General features: G+C 34.4%; 3 protein-coding genes across 8 annotated transcripts; 1 reads left to right on the top strand and 2 right to left on the bottom strand.

Annotated features, from left to right (window-relative positions):
• The first annotated feature begins 2,921 nt into the window (after positions 1–2,921).
• LOC18008767 (keratin, type II cytoskeletal 68 kDa, component IB) lies at positions 2,922–3,419 on the top strand. Its single transcript, XM_006391374.2, has one exon. The coding sequence runs from the start codon at positions 2,984–2,986 to the stop codon at positions 3,323–3,325; it is 342 nt and encodes a 113-aa protein (XP_006391436.1). The 5' UTR covers positions 2,922–2,983; the 3' UTR covers positions 3,326–3,419.
• A 9-nt stretch (positions 3,420–3,428) lies between these two features.
• Positions 3,429–5,668, bottom strand: LOC18008783 (probable inactive leucine-rich repeat receptor-like protein kinase At1g66830). The gene is made up of 2 exons (XM_006391375.2): positions 4,243–5,668; positions 3,429–4,142 (listed from the first exon to the last, which is right to left on the bottom strand). Exons 1-2 carry the CDS (start codon positions 5,666–5,668, stop codon positions 3,520–3,522), a joined length of 2,049 nt encoding a protein of 682 aa, XP_006391437.1. The 3' UTR covers positions 3,429–3,519.
• Positions 5,669–9,228: 3,560 nt separating this feature from the next.
• Positions 9,229–11,816, bottom strand: LOC18008805 (protein PLASTID MOVEMENT IMPAIRED 2). 6 transcript variants are annotated; one of them, XM_024151106.1, is made up of 3 exons: positions 11,637–11,816; positions 11,305–11,448; positions 9,229–11,095 (listed from the first exon to the last, which is right to left on the bottom strand). In XM_024151106.1, exons 2-3 carry the CDS (start codon positions 11,422–11,424, stop codon positions 9,389–9,391), a joined length of 1,827 nt encoding a protein of 608 aa, XP_024006874.1. In that variant the 5' UTR covers positions 11,425–11,448; positions 11,637–11,816; the 3' UTR covers positions 9,229–9,388. The 6 variants fall into 6 exon arrangements, with proteins under 6 accessions (XP_024006874.1, XP_006391439.1, XP_024006876.1 ...); XM_006391377.2 differs by having other exon boundaries at positions 9,229–11,131; XM_024151108.1 differs by having other exon boundaries at positions 11,305–11,445; positions 11,637–11,806.
• Between the last annotated feature and the right edge of the window lie 3,496 nt (positions 11,817–15,312).

The following is a 15,312-nucleotide window of genomic DNA, read 5'->3' on the forward strand; positions in this document are numbered from 1 at the left end:
AGAAAGAGCGGTGAAAAAAAAGATGAAGAATGATTTATATATATACAAACTGTCAAATACAGAACCAGAGAAGTGAGAAAGAAGAAGAATTATAGATCATATGCGGGAGAGACCACGATAAGCTTATTCCATTGCTTAATCTACACCGTACGATGAGACGATATAAGGATCTGCTTGTATATAATTGGTTAGCGAATGGTTAAGTAAAGCACAGAAGAGTATTCTACCTACTTCACTTTCCCGCCTACTCCAGAACCGTTAGAGATGTCTGTAACCGAATATTTTTTTTTTTAATTAATAGAAAAACGTTGATAACTTCAACAACAAAATTTGTGTTTGCAAATCGCATACACAAGTCACAAACAGTGAGAAATTTTATTATTATATTCGTTTTGGTGTACAATTTTTAAACGTAAGATTGTAACAATATTAACCATAAAATGTTAGCTACTTGTATATCGGTCTATAATTATAGACTATGACTTTAGAATTTAAAAATGTGACCTATATGTTTGATTGGGAAGGACTGTGATTTTAGATTTTAATTTTACACTGTAACTATTAAAATTTTGGTGGTAAAAGAAATGGTTGCGACAAAAAAAATAAAAGCCACAAATTTGGGCTTTTAAAAAAAAAGTGTCGATCATGTGAAAAATAGAGAGAGAAGGCTGTGAAAAAATTTAGGAGCAGTTTTATAACTTTAAAAACTTTTAAACCAATAAACTCTGATTGGTTGATTAATGGTTTTTAGGACTTTAATTTTTTCTAAAGCCTCTACAATTTTAAAAGTTTTTTTACTAATCAGAGTATATATAATCACCAGTATGAATAAAATTTCTGGTCACTACAAATTTTGCATTGACAATAGTAGCTTCGGTATCAGGCTCGATTATACACAAAACTAGTTTAAAATTTTACTAATACTTGTTTTGATAAATATGATGTTTAATTTAGCTAAAAACTACGGAGATTAAAAAGGTATAGTATTGCTTTAAAAGAAAAGCATCATTTAATTGCAAATAAAACTCAAAAATAGTACAAGATTAATAGCCAGTTTGATGATTGTCTTGGACCTCTCGGTCAATTTGGAGCTCATAATAGTGAATTGCAATTGATACTTGCCCTTAGAAGTTTTTTTTATATATATATGAGTTAAAGCTCGCACAATCAAAATTTATTAAAAAATTAAGAAAAAATTGACATGTCAAAGATTTATCACAAGAATACAAAATTAGAGGATGTTTTTATTGCTAGAAAAGTATTAAGTATATATCCTTAGGATTGCCAAAGATACATTATGAATGATATTCATTGACTATTATATAAGTTTTATAAACCGCCTAGCCGAAAATCTCGGAAAAATTCTTAGAAAATTTCCTAATCTCTTTACGTGATCGCTGCCTTAGACTTTTACCTAGCCGAGGATATCTCACTTGCTTTGATGGGCTTCGCATCTTCTCAGTTCATTGGCTCGGCCCACGCGATTTTATTGGGCCTGGACTCGGTCCAATCCTCCTCTTAGTGCGACTCGGCCCAATTCCTCTCTTGGCGCAGCTCGGCCCAATTCCTCTCTCGACACAGCTCGGCCCAACTTCCGCTTGATGTAGCTCGGCCGAACCGAGCCATAGCCTGGACAGAATCCTTTGTTGGGCTCGGTTCGCTTAAAATAAGGCTTGGTGAAGCCTATTTCTGATACTTAGTCGATTTTCGAGAGTTAAGCTCGAAGAAATGGAATCCGACCCCAACATTATATATATATATATATTTTTTTTTAATATTGTGAAATTAAAAATAAAATATAAGTTTCAAAAATAAATTTGAAAAAAAAACCAAATCTCTAAAACAACTTATGAAACGGGTGAAATATAAAAAAAACTTCACTTTGATGAAGTTTTCCTTGTCACTAAAGTGATTTGTAGTTCAAATAATAAAGAAATATGAAATATTTTGTAGGAAAAAACAGAGAAAAGGATTAATAATCGGAAATTCATTTTTAATGTTTGGTTGAACCAATGATGAATAAGAGAATAGTTAATTAACTGATGAATAAAAATAATCATAAATTAGATGTTTTTGTTTAGTTTCACGTTGCAAAAACGACCGTAGTAAGGTAAGGAATAGTTTGCTTCAAGAGCACAGCTTTAACTAACTTATATGGTCCCTCTTCTTCCTATGTGTATATACTTCAATCAAAATCTTTCGTTGTTGCTAACTAACTTGAAGATGTTTCCTTCCTTCTAACCCAACAACCTTGTCGAATTTACTTTCGTACCCTTTTCTCTTCAATATTATTATTATTATTTATTTTTTGATAAAGCTCTTCAATATTATTTAGCCGTTTCTTATATTAACTAATTATCACTATAAAGTTTCTTTCTCGATGTCGTTATTGCATCTGTTAATTATAAATTTTGAAGGAGTTTTGTTCCCTTTAAATTCAAAGTACCGGTTCACAAGTGTTTTTGGTAAAGTCAGTTCAGAAGTTTATGAAAAGAAAACAGTTGAAAACGTTTAACTAGGTTTTCCTCACTTGTATAAATTTTTTTTTTCTAGAAACTAATAGACTACCAACTACACATGGATTTGAATCAATAGGCAATAGCCAATTACAAAATTGGAAATGATATTATTAAATTTAGCATTATTAAGAGTAGATTTTTAAACACTAGAAAAATACAAACTATTCATCACGTACAAAGAAGGTGTAATATACTAAGTTATAGTTTATCTCTTGCGTCTTGAGTCTTGACCGTAAAATCCATTGAACTGATCAAAGAATTTGATCTCATGGTCTCTCATTTTTTTTCATCTAATGAATGGACTGAGCAAACTTAAATGGGCCACTTAAGCTAGTTTTAAGCCCAATACATCCGTAAATAACTATCCACACTCCCACAGGTGTATTATACGTACTACGTAGATCTATAATTATTCTCAATCTTATCTGGTTTTCTCACTCATATAAATTCACAATCATAAAACCATGAGATCAGATAACCTCTGGACGCGGAAACCAGAAATCAAAACCGGGAAATCCGAGTTTCCGGTTATCAGATTCCTCCGTGGGCACATCGAGAAAATCAAGGACCAAACCGGAGGTCCCGGAATCGGCGGCGGTTTAGGTTGCGGAGCTGGAATCGGCTTCGGCTTCACCGGCGGGCTCGGGTTAGTCGCTTCTGAAGGGATTAACCATTCTAATGTGGTGTTTGGCATCGGAATGGGTTGCGGTATCGGGTTCGGGTTCGGGTACGGGTTTGGAGTTGGCGGCGGATTCAATTTCGACGACATTGGTGATAAATTGACCTATGGGAAAAGCTCCGGTTAATAATCCCGGTCGGGTAATTGGATTTTTAATGGATTATTGAGACATTTTGTGTTAATTATTCATTTTCAATCAAAATACTCTTCCTTTTTGTCTTTATTAGTTCTTTAATTGCTTGAACGTTCTTACAAAACTCAACAAATCATGAAAGATAAACGTAAATGTAGTATATTACATAAATGTATAATTTACTTATTTTAAATCGAAGATACGAGCTTCTCGAAGCTCTCGAAAACATTTCTCATTATTGGTCTTTTATCTGGGCTCTTCTGTACACAAGCTAAACCGATTTTGATCACTTGAACCATACTTTCTTCCATATCTCTGTCTCGAGCTAAAACCGGGTCTAGAACATACCAAACCGGTTTATTTTTCTCGCTAGCCGATTCAACCCACATAACCAAATCCGTCTCTGAACTTTTCGTCTGCATAACCGGGGATTTTCCGGTTACCAATTCGAGTACCACTAAACCGAATGAATACACGTCCCATTTCTGAGACGGTTTAGTCATCTTGGAAGCTTCAGGAGCTTGGTAATATGATTCTCTTGAGACGATTGGTGAGCTTGCTGTCTCCATAGGAGAGATTTGATCTGGTCTGATCTCTGAAGAAGACATGTCGACGATACGTCCCAGACCAAAACCCGAAATCTTCGGTTCAAGATTCGGTCCGAGAAGTATGTTGCTGGAGTTTATATGTCCATGGACGTATCTTTTGGGACTAAACTCGTGAATATAAGTCAACCCTTTTGAGATTCCTCTCAATATTCTTAACCGGACTGGCCAAGATAGTTGCTTGCAGGACAAGCTACCAGCTCTACCTGTTATAAAGTGAAAACGCTCATCAATGTATGAAACAAACTTGAATAAAGTTCCTAACTTTATGAATATGGTCTTAATTCGTAACATTCGTTAATTTACCTTGAATTGCTGAACCAAGGTCACCATTTGGTATATAATCATAGATTAGGAGCTTCTCTTCTGGAGACCAGCAACAAGCTTGGAGATTCAAGACATTTTGGTGCTTGATTTTCGCCATTGCTTCGACATCAGCAAGAAACTCTTTGAGTCTTAACCAACCTTTATCTTCCAATCTTCTAACGGCTAACATTAACCCGTTCTCAAGAACAACTTTGTAGACAAGCCCGATCCTGCTCTTCCCTAGAAGAAAAGCTGAGGCTTTTAGAAGCTGGTCGAGGTTAAATTGGATTTCCGGATCCATTGGCATGAAAACCTGTTGAGTTTTGTTCCCATCTTGCGTTTCGGGGTCCGAGTTACCTGTCTTGAAACAGAGAAACTCCTGCTTTGTCTTCTTCTCTAAATGACATGCTTGGTTGTTTTGATCTTTGTGTGCACGTCGGAGATAGTAGATGAATAATAAAGCAAGAAAAAAGATTCCAACGACTGTGCCTCCAGTGGCTATAAGGATGATGCAAAAACTAGAACGGTGTTTGGTTTTTCTTGAATATAGTTGAGAAGGAACTATACGTGTGTTTCTTGTGGTGCAAGAAACCTTAATGGGTAATCCACAAAGGAAAGGATTCCCTTGGAAAGCATTTGGACCAGCATTCAACAAAACGTTGGATTTTGGTATCGGGCCGCTTAGATTGTTGTAAGAAAGATCGACATAAAGAAGCTCTGGGAGATCTCCAAGACTTGTTGGAATCATACCTGAGAAGAAGTTATGAGAAAGATCAAGAGTACCTTTTAAATCTCTCAGACTTCCTATATCTTCGGGGATCGATCCAGTCAAGCGGTTTAAAGAAAGATTCATCGTCCGAAGATGAACCAAGTTCGAACCAAACCCGGTTGGAAGATCACCAGAGAAACCATTGTTGCTAAGAACGAGTGTTTTCAGCTTCTTGCATCGAGTTAGCGAAAAAGGGATCGAACCGTTGAGAGAATTCTCCGAAAGATCCAAAGCCATTAGGCTCTTCAATGTCCCTATCTCTTTTGGAACTAACCCGGAAAACGAATTCCGAGAAAGTACCAAGCTTTGAAGCCCTTTTGGTCCAAAGAGTTCCACAGGCAACTTCCCTTGAAGTTCATTGTCTCTGAGGTTAATATGACGAAGGGACAAGAGGGTTCCAATGGAGGGATTAAGCGAACCCGAAAGGCGTTTGTTTGGGAGACGGATCGAGACAACTCTCAGATCATCATTACATGTAATACCTTGCCAAAAACACGGGTTTGAATCTGAGGAGTTCCAATTGGTAAAAACAGAATCTTTCTGGTTTTGAAAGGATTGCTTAAAGGAGAGAAGAGCAAGACCTTGATCGTTTAGAGAAGTAGATATGGCAAAGAAATGGGTAAGAACGAAGAAGAGGATTGGAAATAATTGAGCCATCTCCAAAGAGAAACAATTCTGATTTGAGTAAAGTTTGGCTTCTAAACATCTAAAATATGAAGAAGTGGCAAGCTTTAATCAATAGTGTTGCTAGTTCCTGGACTGGCCTAGTTTTTCCAAGTCAACAGTTGTAACTTATTTTCAATTCTAAAATTTAAAGATTTTTGTTTTCTTGTTGAAGAAAGTTACATATTAGTCGTGCATCAAAGAAAAAGATATAAAATAGAATTTCAGAGAATTGTATTGAAATGGATGGAATTAGCGGCGATTGAGGCGATGATTGGAACAGTAGGGGCACGTAATGTAATGAGGAACAGCTTTCTAGTTTCTAGTTGTTTAGTGGTGGGGAAGTGTGTTGACACTTTGCTTCCTGGTCCTAAAGTCAATTGTCCACCAGAGAAAAATAGGTGCATTTAAATGCGTTTTACCAACTTCATACTTTTTGTTTTTACCATCACGTACTTGTTTAGAGAGACAGAATAACAAAAAAAGTTATTCGTAACACTATTTATATTATCGACAAAGAAGCTGCAGCAAAGAAGCCTCATGTTTTGAGGCGGAGAAGGAAACGAGCTCGCTTGAGCAGAACATACAAGTAACCTTAAAATATTATTTTATTATTTTTTCAATAGACTAATAAAACCAACATCGTGAGACTTCATGACCCAAAAACTCATAAAACTAATTAAAAAACAAACGTCATGGTTAAATTAAAACTACTTAACTAAATAAATATTAAAAAATCTCTAAGATACTTGAAAAAAATAAAAAAAAATAAATTAGCTAAATAATACGCTGTAAATAGAATCTGCTAGAGCTACTAACCCAACAAAGTCCAATTAGATCGTTTGTTTGGAAACCATTAGTTTTGACGAGTGCAGGCCATCCTGCGCTAAGCATATAACTTCTATTGGACTTCCTTTTTAAGGTTACAATGTATTCTTCTTCGTAAATAAGAACTTTCACTTTAACACCGTTTCCCAAATTCTGGATTATATCACCTGCCATCTCTGGAATTATAAAATTTTCAAAATCCTGTCTCGGTAAATTAAGCTTACCTTGTTGGGAAACATCAGTGTCACTTAACGTCTTCTTTATGACCCGTGGATCATATGGAGTTAAATCTAATTCTAGGTTGAGTTCTTGATCTTGAGCCATAGTTTCTAACTTGTAAACACTATGAATTTTTTTTTTTTTAAATGTGAAAGATGAAAGTAAGATTGAAAAATAAAAAAAGCTCATCGCTATGTTCATATATATAGTTTTTTGATCAAAACAATTTTCCCTTTTTTTGTTTGTTTAAAAAAGCATTTTTCCTTACTGCATTTTTCTATTACATTAAAGATTCTTAATATGCTGACAAACTTTTAAGAAGTTTTCATTTTTTTTTCTTCTGTTACTCTATAAGTATTTTGTCGAAATTTACAATTCTTTTTTTTTATTAGAAAGTTAAGTTTATATGTACAAAAATCATTTGGGATATTTTACGAGTTTTACATTTTCTAGTTGTGATCACTGATTTTTTTTCCTTTTTAACAATTCTAATATATATATATATATATGTATAAGAAAGAAAGTTTACATTTAAATATTTGAAATTATTCTTATATCACGTCTAAAAATGCTTTGTACGATTCTTGTGGAAGTTTTACATTTCCTTTACGAAGGTTTTTCAAAAATTAACGCTTAAATAATTTCTCATAAGATCGGGTAACACATATCATAATAGGCTAGATGTTCACTTCTTCTTTTTTTTTTTTTTTGATGTTCACTTATTTTGTTGCTCTTCGTTGTGGAATTTGTTTAAGATTGATGATGATTTAATTTATAGTCTTTGATGGTTTAGGGTTCGTGATTTGTGGTTTCCAAAAGTTATGTGGAAATGGCTTTCTGCAAAAATCTCGGTGGTCTACTGAGACAATGGGTTGTTTCTCAGACCAGAAATGTTCCGGTTTAATTTATGCTTGGTTCTCTCTGGTACATGTCTACCAAGCTTTTCTCGGAGGTAAATAAGTCTTGTTCAAAAATGAATCTTTGAGAAATAGCTAATTGGCTACTTAGCGTTGACCACCTTTCTCTCACTCTCTTTTGTATGCATTTCCTCTTGATCTCTTTGATGCTAATGTGGGCTATCATCCATTGGACATTGCCACGAAGGCTGAATTCAAGTTCATACCGGAAGGGGTTTACAAGCAGATTTTGAAAGCTAGTGGCCTCAAGGGTAAGAGATTGGGGATTGTAATGAAGCATTAATTCTGATTCCGATCATGCTCATCTTGATCATCACATCGACATTGATGTCAAATTTCGTTATTATCTTGATTCGACCTATTTAGTAAACCGTATATCTGCGACGAAAAAAAAGAAAAAAAAAAGTAAACCATATATCTGATTATAGCTCTGTTTTCCTTGGATGGAGACGAGAAGGCCTGACCGTCATTGACAATCTATCGATACCAAACATGGAAGTCACTAGGGTTAGGACTGAGTTCAAGATGTCACTCAACACATATCTTACAGATCTTGTGGAATCACCAGTCCGGTCCTTAAGCAGATGCAATTGCCTTCTACAAGGAACTCGAGGCACGTACTTACAAAGTTTTGAAAACGAATTCGCCTTTTCGAGATCTGAAGAAATGTGATCATTGAACTGAAAAACAAAAAAAAGTACTCAGGAAAAGGTAGAAGAAACAGAGGTAAAGGTGAAAGATTGGGTACATGTTCCTTGCAGCACAAGCCACCAATGGAATGGGTGAGAAAGAAAAAGCAGCGATGCAGAATTTGGAAGAACTTTCGAGGAATGGAATTAGAGAAGCTGATGGAAGAAGAGGAGTTAGATGCAATAGTGACACAACATTTCAACTTTGCCATCCGGTTGTTTATTTGTATTTCAATCGTATTTAAAGCTTTTAACTATACTGAGTAACATGTATTTAGCCAGAATCAAATATTGTCAAATTAAACCCAATAAAGTTAGAAAATACGTATTACACATAGTAGAAAATGTTGTGGTCATGATTTGTTAGATCCACTTCAATTGTGTTTTTCATGTATTGAATTTTTTTTTTCCCTACGTCAAGTGTTAGCTTTTACATTTACATTTAGATTTTTTTTTTTATTTGAAACAATCAAGCTAATTACAGAAAATAATTACTTCCAGAAAGAGAACCTGTGGAAAACTTAATTTTCTAGAGACAAAAACCCTATGAAAAAAAGAGACAAAAGAAACTAGAATTACACAAATAACTTAGACCCAGCATAAGAAAATTGAGGATCGATGGAAAAAGACAAATAAATTATAAGCACTAAAGCTACGCTAGATCAAAAACCGTTTCCACGAGTAAATCTAAAGAAACTGAAAACGCCGAAGCTAACACTCCGATACATGAAAAACACACTTGAAGTGAATCTCACAAGTCATGACCCCAACATTTCTACTATGAGTAATACATAATTTTCTACTTTATTAGGTTTAGTCTAACAACATTTGATTCTGACTAAATGCATATTCTGTTGAGTTAAAAGCTCTAATTAAAATTGACATACAAATAAACAAAACCGGATTTTTTTTTTTATCATGATTAATATACACTTAAGTATACATAAATACATCAAGACGTAAAACAAATAAACCAATCACAAATTACAACAATGTGAAACACTGAAACTTAAAACGCAAGCAAAAAACTCAGTCGTCACTACAACAAGATAACTAACTTCTCATTGTTCTAAAGAGCTCTTATCTCTTTTCCGGCTAAAAAATTTGACCAAGTTCGGAACTTTCTTCTTCTTCTTGATTACAAAGTAATTGGGAGTCCCTCTGTTTCCCGATGAGTATCTTCTCGCCTTACCTCCATGAACCGGAGTGAATTTCCCGCTCAGCCTCATCGATTTTCTTACCGGTTTAGGAGAAATCAAGCTTTTGTTGTCTTCTGAACTCTCCTTGAACTTCTGAATCTCGTTCTGGACCAGTCTTTTTATCGATAGCGACCTCTGCATCCTAAACGATTCCCTCTCTTCTTCCACTATTGTTTTCCCACTCTCTCTCTTCAAAGTTTCCGTCTTTATCAAAATCTCCTTAGTGCTTGCCTTGAGTGCTTCCACCCACGCCAATGCCGCTTCCACTTTCTTCTCTGCGGTTTCTTCAGCGTGACAAGCTTGTCCACTCAAATACTCATACTCAAATCTTGAGATTGTGATGGTTGAACATCGCAGCGAATTCATTTCTCGTGTTTCCATTGTTTTCTCAACCATTGATTCAAGCTTCTCGAGGGCTAAAGCCTCTGATTGCTTCACTTTCTCAAGCTCATCTAACTTGGAAAGCAACTCTTTCTCCTTCCCGCTAAATCCCATTTCTGTTTTCTCTATCTCACTCTTGATGACTCTTGCTTCTTCTTTAAGGTTAAGCTCCTCTTTCTTTGCAGCTTCTTTATCGTTCTTTAGTTTCTCGAACGAACAAGTTAAATTGTCAGCGAGTGAGCTGATTCTTTCTTCAGCTGCAGATACTGCTTCTAATCTACCTTTCGCCATAAGCAGCTTCGCGTTGAGTTTCTCAATCACCACATCATCCTTTTGTATCATCTTATTAAACCGCTCTGTTTCTTGTTTGGTTTCTTCAAGTTCTTGCCTCAACGCATCCATTATATTAACGAGACAAAAGATCTCTGCGTTAATACAACCTAGCTCCTCTTTCTTCGCTTCTGTTGCTTCAGTAACTTCTTTCAAAACCGACAAATTATCTTTTCCTCTTTCGAAAAAACGATTTTTCGATCTCGACATACTGTCATTCCTCTGAACTTTCCTCTCCATGTCCTTAACAAGCTTTAACTGAGTTTCTAACATCTCTATATCTGATAAAGTCTCAGATAACACATTCTCAGTCTCCTTTGATTTCTCAATCTCTCTCACCATTTCTCTTATTCTCTTTCTCCTTTCCTCCAATGAATCAAACACTTCCTTCCTTTCCTTCTCTCTCTCCTCTTCGACCTCTTTACGTTCCTTCAAGGCCTCGATCTTCGCTAATTCAACTAAAACATGTTCTTCGTTCGCTACATCGACCTCTAACTTTAGACTCTCTAACAACTTCAGATTCTCTTCCGTTCTAATCCCTAACTCTATCACTTCCTTCTCCGCAGCAGCTTTCTCTCTCGAAACATATGCTACATCAAGCTTCAGCTTACTCAGCTCTTGCTTCACATCCTCTAATTCTCTCATGATTTGAGCGTACTGATCATTCCCATCGATCTTTAACTTCTTCACAGCTTCAACATCGATTTTCTGGGACTTTAATCTGCGATTTGACTCCTGTATCAGTAAAGTGAGCTCCTGCACCGTCTTCTTGGCCTTGAAGAGTTCAGCTTCTGCTTTTGCCTTTGCAGACTCAGAAGCTCTTCTGCTCTCTCTGTACATTCCAAGCTCTCTCCCTGACTTATGCAAGTCCTCAGCAACCGAAGGAGAAGAAGACTTTTAAACGAAAAAAATAAAAAACAGAGAACACAAAAATCATCGCCAAGAAGTTCACTGTATACTAATTATAATCTCAAAAATCAAAACTTTAGCAAACTAACAGCATTCTTGACACAAACTATAAAAGAAATTACACAACTTTTATCTAAAGATTTGTTCTTTGGTCTCACCTTAACGACCGGCAAATCAAGCTGAGGAAAGACGCTTCGAGTAGCTTTTTGTCCGTACATGTTAATGGCGGCTTTCACTGATCCGATTTTTCTTTCTCCGCCTAAATTCTCTTCGGCCATTGATCTGTTCCTTTTGTGTTTCTACTGAAACATAGAAGAATTCAGACAAAGAATCTCAAACTCGAAGACATACCCAGAAAAACAAAAACCCTAAAACTGGCAAACAAAATTCAATCTTTCCTTAGAAAATAAGAATTACAGATACAGAGTGAGTGATTCAAAATAGACCAAGAAATTTCTAGTTCAGAATTGAGTTTCTGCGTTGAACTTACAGGTGAATGAGGAAGACAAAGATTGTTGTTATGTGTAGCAGAGAATAAACGGAAGAGAAGGAGATGACTGGCTCACATCGTGTCTGCTTTCTTATCATTTTTGTTTTTTTTGTTCTCTCTGGAAAAATTAGAGAGCGAATTTATGAAAGTTTGTTTCTTCTGGCATTGATCTGAGGCCAAGGATATACCACAAGTAGCAGAAACATATATGACATGTGAAATAGCCTAAATAATTAAAAATAAGAAAAATATTGAAAACACGCAAATATGGTTAAATATGTAGGCCTACTTGCTGGAAAAAGGTCATTTAAATCCTCAACCTCCAAGTATCAAAATATGGCCAAAAATTACATAAACGTTTTTATTCTCCAAACAAACCTTCAAGTTTGAATTGACTGAGCCATATCATATATAGTAAATGCAATGGAAAAATTTTGTTTAAAGCTCTCTCATTCAATCTTAAGGTGACTAATTACACTTTACCCCTTCTTTAATTTAAAATAAAAAATCATATATATTAAATCTAAAATCTAAAATCATATATATTAAATCTAAAATCTAAAATCATATATATTAAAATATCAATTGTATTATAAAAAAAATTATAAATTGACGTTAAAAAAAATTATAAATTCACTTAGGTTTTACATTAGCCTATACCATATATATTGACAATAATCTCCTACTTTTTTCCTGAGTATTAACGATTAGGTTTCACTCTTCTTCTTCCTTTTTGCGCTTCCTTTTGTTTCTCATTGCTTATTGCTTTTTTTAAAAGGTCTTACTTCCCTTATTGCTTCTTGCTTTTTTAAAAGGTCTTACTTCCTTTAGTTGTGAGTCGCTGGTGGTTGAGTTCTACAATGGCGTTGACAGGTAAAATTATTTATTTCTATGTTTTTCTTTATTTGGTTGTGATTTCTATGTTTTTCTTTATTTGGTTGTGATCGTGTGGGTTTAATCCAATTTTTGTGTAGTCATAGTGGGTAATTGGAGAAAACAAAACACGAGAAACAATATAACACACAACCTAAATCATTCTTGAATGTGTGTTTACCATATTATAATATCATTCTTGAATGTGTTTTCAGATGACGATGACAGACCCAAATCAAATTCAAGGTATGTTAAAAATTATACTCTCTTTCATTATATTATATATGATTTAGATTTACAACATATTTGCTAACACTTATCACTTAAACATAGGCATATATCAGCAAGTGAATCAACATGGAGGGCTGTGCAATTCCCTTTTTTGAAGAAAAGCAAATTTGAAGCGTGGTTGGAATGCAATCAGCAAAGTCCCGAGGAAAGGACATTGACTTATCGTGAAATTCCTTTAAATTGGGTTTGGGATCCTCAGCAAAGGAAAATGGAGACCCGAAACCATTTAATTTTTTCTTAAACATTCCCTTAGACCATAAATGTCATTGACTCTTCTTTGTTTTCTGCTTTTTAATTATTTCTGGTTTTTCTATGTCTCTTCTTCTAACAATGGTTTTGGTCTAATAAAAGGATTCATTTTAAAAAGATATGTATTCAATACTAAATCATCGCATCGGCAAAACATAAAAACAAAACCAGACTTCTTTTCTTAATAGCTGGTGCTTTTCTTCTTTCTTATTCAGTTATGTGCAAAAAAAAGCGTACGTAAAATATGTTCTCCTAATGTCCACCACACAACCGATAATATCAACCACTAATTTAGGCGCATTATTAAAAGCGTAACCTTAATAGGAAATCCTTTGCAGATAGTATCAAAATCTTAATGGTATAATATCAACCAAAAATTTAGCCGCATTATTAGCCTGTATTAAGTTTTCAGAAGAAAAAAGGAAAAGAAAAACAATCCTTATTAGGCGATTGCTTTGCAGATAGAATCAAATCCTAATGGTATAATACAAGTTTAAATCAAATCTATATTTACGATTTTAGCTGAATTAGTTTGTATTATCTTTATAAAACCCAAAAAAGGGGCATAGCCGCATTCTAAAGTGTTCCAATTAAATAAACAAAAACCTAAACCCTCACTATACCTACCTACACTATATATATCCCATATAAAATTGGGTTCTCTTCATTCTACGAAAATGGCTAACAGAGGTAACGTCTTCCTAATTATTATATCCAAACCTAAAACAAAAAACCGAATTTTAATGTCGCCCGATAATTTGTGTTGACCTTTTTAGGTATCAATTATTTGCCTGTGCATCTCCCTTCATCGGGAGTTTCCTTCTCTGACATGCCTGACTCGAAGAAGAAAACCAAATTAGAAGCTTGGATGGAATGCAATCAGCTTTACCCCGAGGCAAGGACATTGACGTATCCAGAATTTCCGTCAAAGTGGGTTTGGGATCCTAAGCAAAGGAAGTGGAAACCCCGTCTCTGTCATACGGGTATCGGTGTATTAGAATATTGTTCACATACATCTGGTGAGCTCTACTATCTGCGACTTCTGTTGCTTGTGAGAAAAGGAGCGTTTAGTTATTCGGATATTAGGACCGTCAACAATCATCTTCATCCTACCTTCAAAAGTGCATGCTATGCTATAGGATTGATTTCTGAAGATGATGATGAGTATATTGCTGCGTTCTTAGAAGCCAGTAAGTGGTCTTCGTCTCATCATTTGCGTTTCATGTTTGCTGTTCTGAGCCACAATGAATTATTGGTGAATCCTGGGCATGTTTGGAACAGCATTTATCATCTACTGAATCCTTCCGGAGATGCTTAAATTCTATCTTATTTAGTGTTATATTTGCAACTTTCGTTTTAGGTGTTTCACATGTGTTCTTTTTAGGTTATTCTTCTTTTGTTCTGATTTCTAAATGCACGTTTTACTTTCAAGTTGACATTTATTTCATGACTTAAGTCATTCTACATTTTATATAAACCATTTGGTATGTTATTATGTTAGATGCTCCTTATGTTAGTATCTACTTGCATGTTACTTCCTCGATGATATTGTAAACAATCTAAAATGTTAGTATCTATATTACGTATAATATGTAATATTTTCCAACAATATAAATATTGTTATCGATATATATATATATATACATGTGTTCAACACCCAAAAAAAAGTAAAAACAGTAGTAATTAGTAATTACATATTCTCGTGTTTTGAAAAGAGAATTCGATATTAATTTATTAATGATAAAATAGAATATAATATCAAAAACCTTATCATTCATATAAGTGTTTATATCTGATTTGATTTCATGTTAGACGAGGAAAAATATATAAATTAGCTAAATTTACTTATATTGATTTACCTTAATAAATAAATAAAGCCAAAAAGTAAAATATATGATATATATAATCAAATCAATCAAAACATAATAAAAAGAATTAACATATATGTTACTATAGAGATAACAACGTACAGAATCTATTCTATATATTTTATTGTTAGGGGTTATTATATAGATAACGACGCTTTAAAAAAAAACAACCCAAGTAACATAAAAGGGAAAATCTTGCATAATCGTTTCAATTAAAAACCCTAATGCAATTTAGTATATAAAATCATGACTTATTCTAGATTGTAATGCGCCTAAGATTTAGCTATACAACATGGTTCTCTCTCTCTACGTCAATGGCGACGCTTCAAATATTCCATCAAGATATTCGTTTACTATATCAGACGTAAACTGTTGTATCGTGCAGACTATACCAA

The sequence above is a fragment of the Eutrema salsugineum genome, unplaced genomic scaffold, assembly GCF_000478725.1.
Source record: "Eutrema salsugineum unplaced genomic scaffold, Eutsalg1_0 scaffold_9, whole genome shotgun sequence".
NCBI classification, from domain to species: Eukaryota; Viridiplantae; Streptophyta; class Magnoliopsida; order Brassicales; family Brassicaceae; genus Eutrema; species Eutrema salsugineum.

What these genes read in the sequence shown, in the direction of transcription:
- LOC18008805 (XM_006391377.2), bottom strand. Translation starts at nt 11,424, where the DNA reads ATGGCCGAAGAGAATTTAGGCGGAGAAAGAAAAATCGGATCAGTGAAA. An exon ending in TTGATTTGCCGGTCGTTAAG is followed by an intron (nt 11,132 to 11,304) that starts GTGAGACCAAAG and finishes TTCGTTTAAAAG; the next exon opens with TCTTCTTCTCCTTCGGTTGC.
- LOC18008767 (XM_006391374.2), top strand. Translation starts at nt 2,984, where the DNA reads ATGAGATCAGATAACCTCTGGACGCGGAAACCAGAAATCAAAACCGGG.
- LOC18008783 (XM_006391375.2), bottom strand. Translation starts at nt 5,668, where the DNA reads ATGGCTCAATTATTTCCAATCCTCTTCTTCGTTCTTACCCATTTCTTT. An exon ending in CCTTGGTTCAGCAATTCAAG is followed by an intron (nt 4,143 to 4,242) that starts GTAAATTAACGA and finishes ACTTTATAACAG; the next exon opens with GTAGAGCTGGTAGCTTGTCC.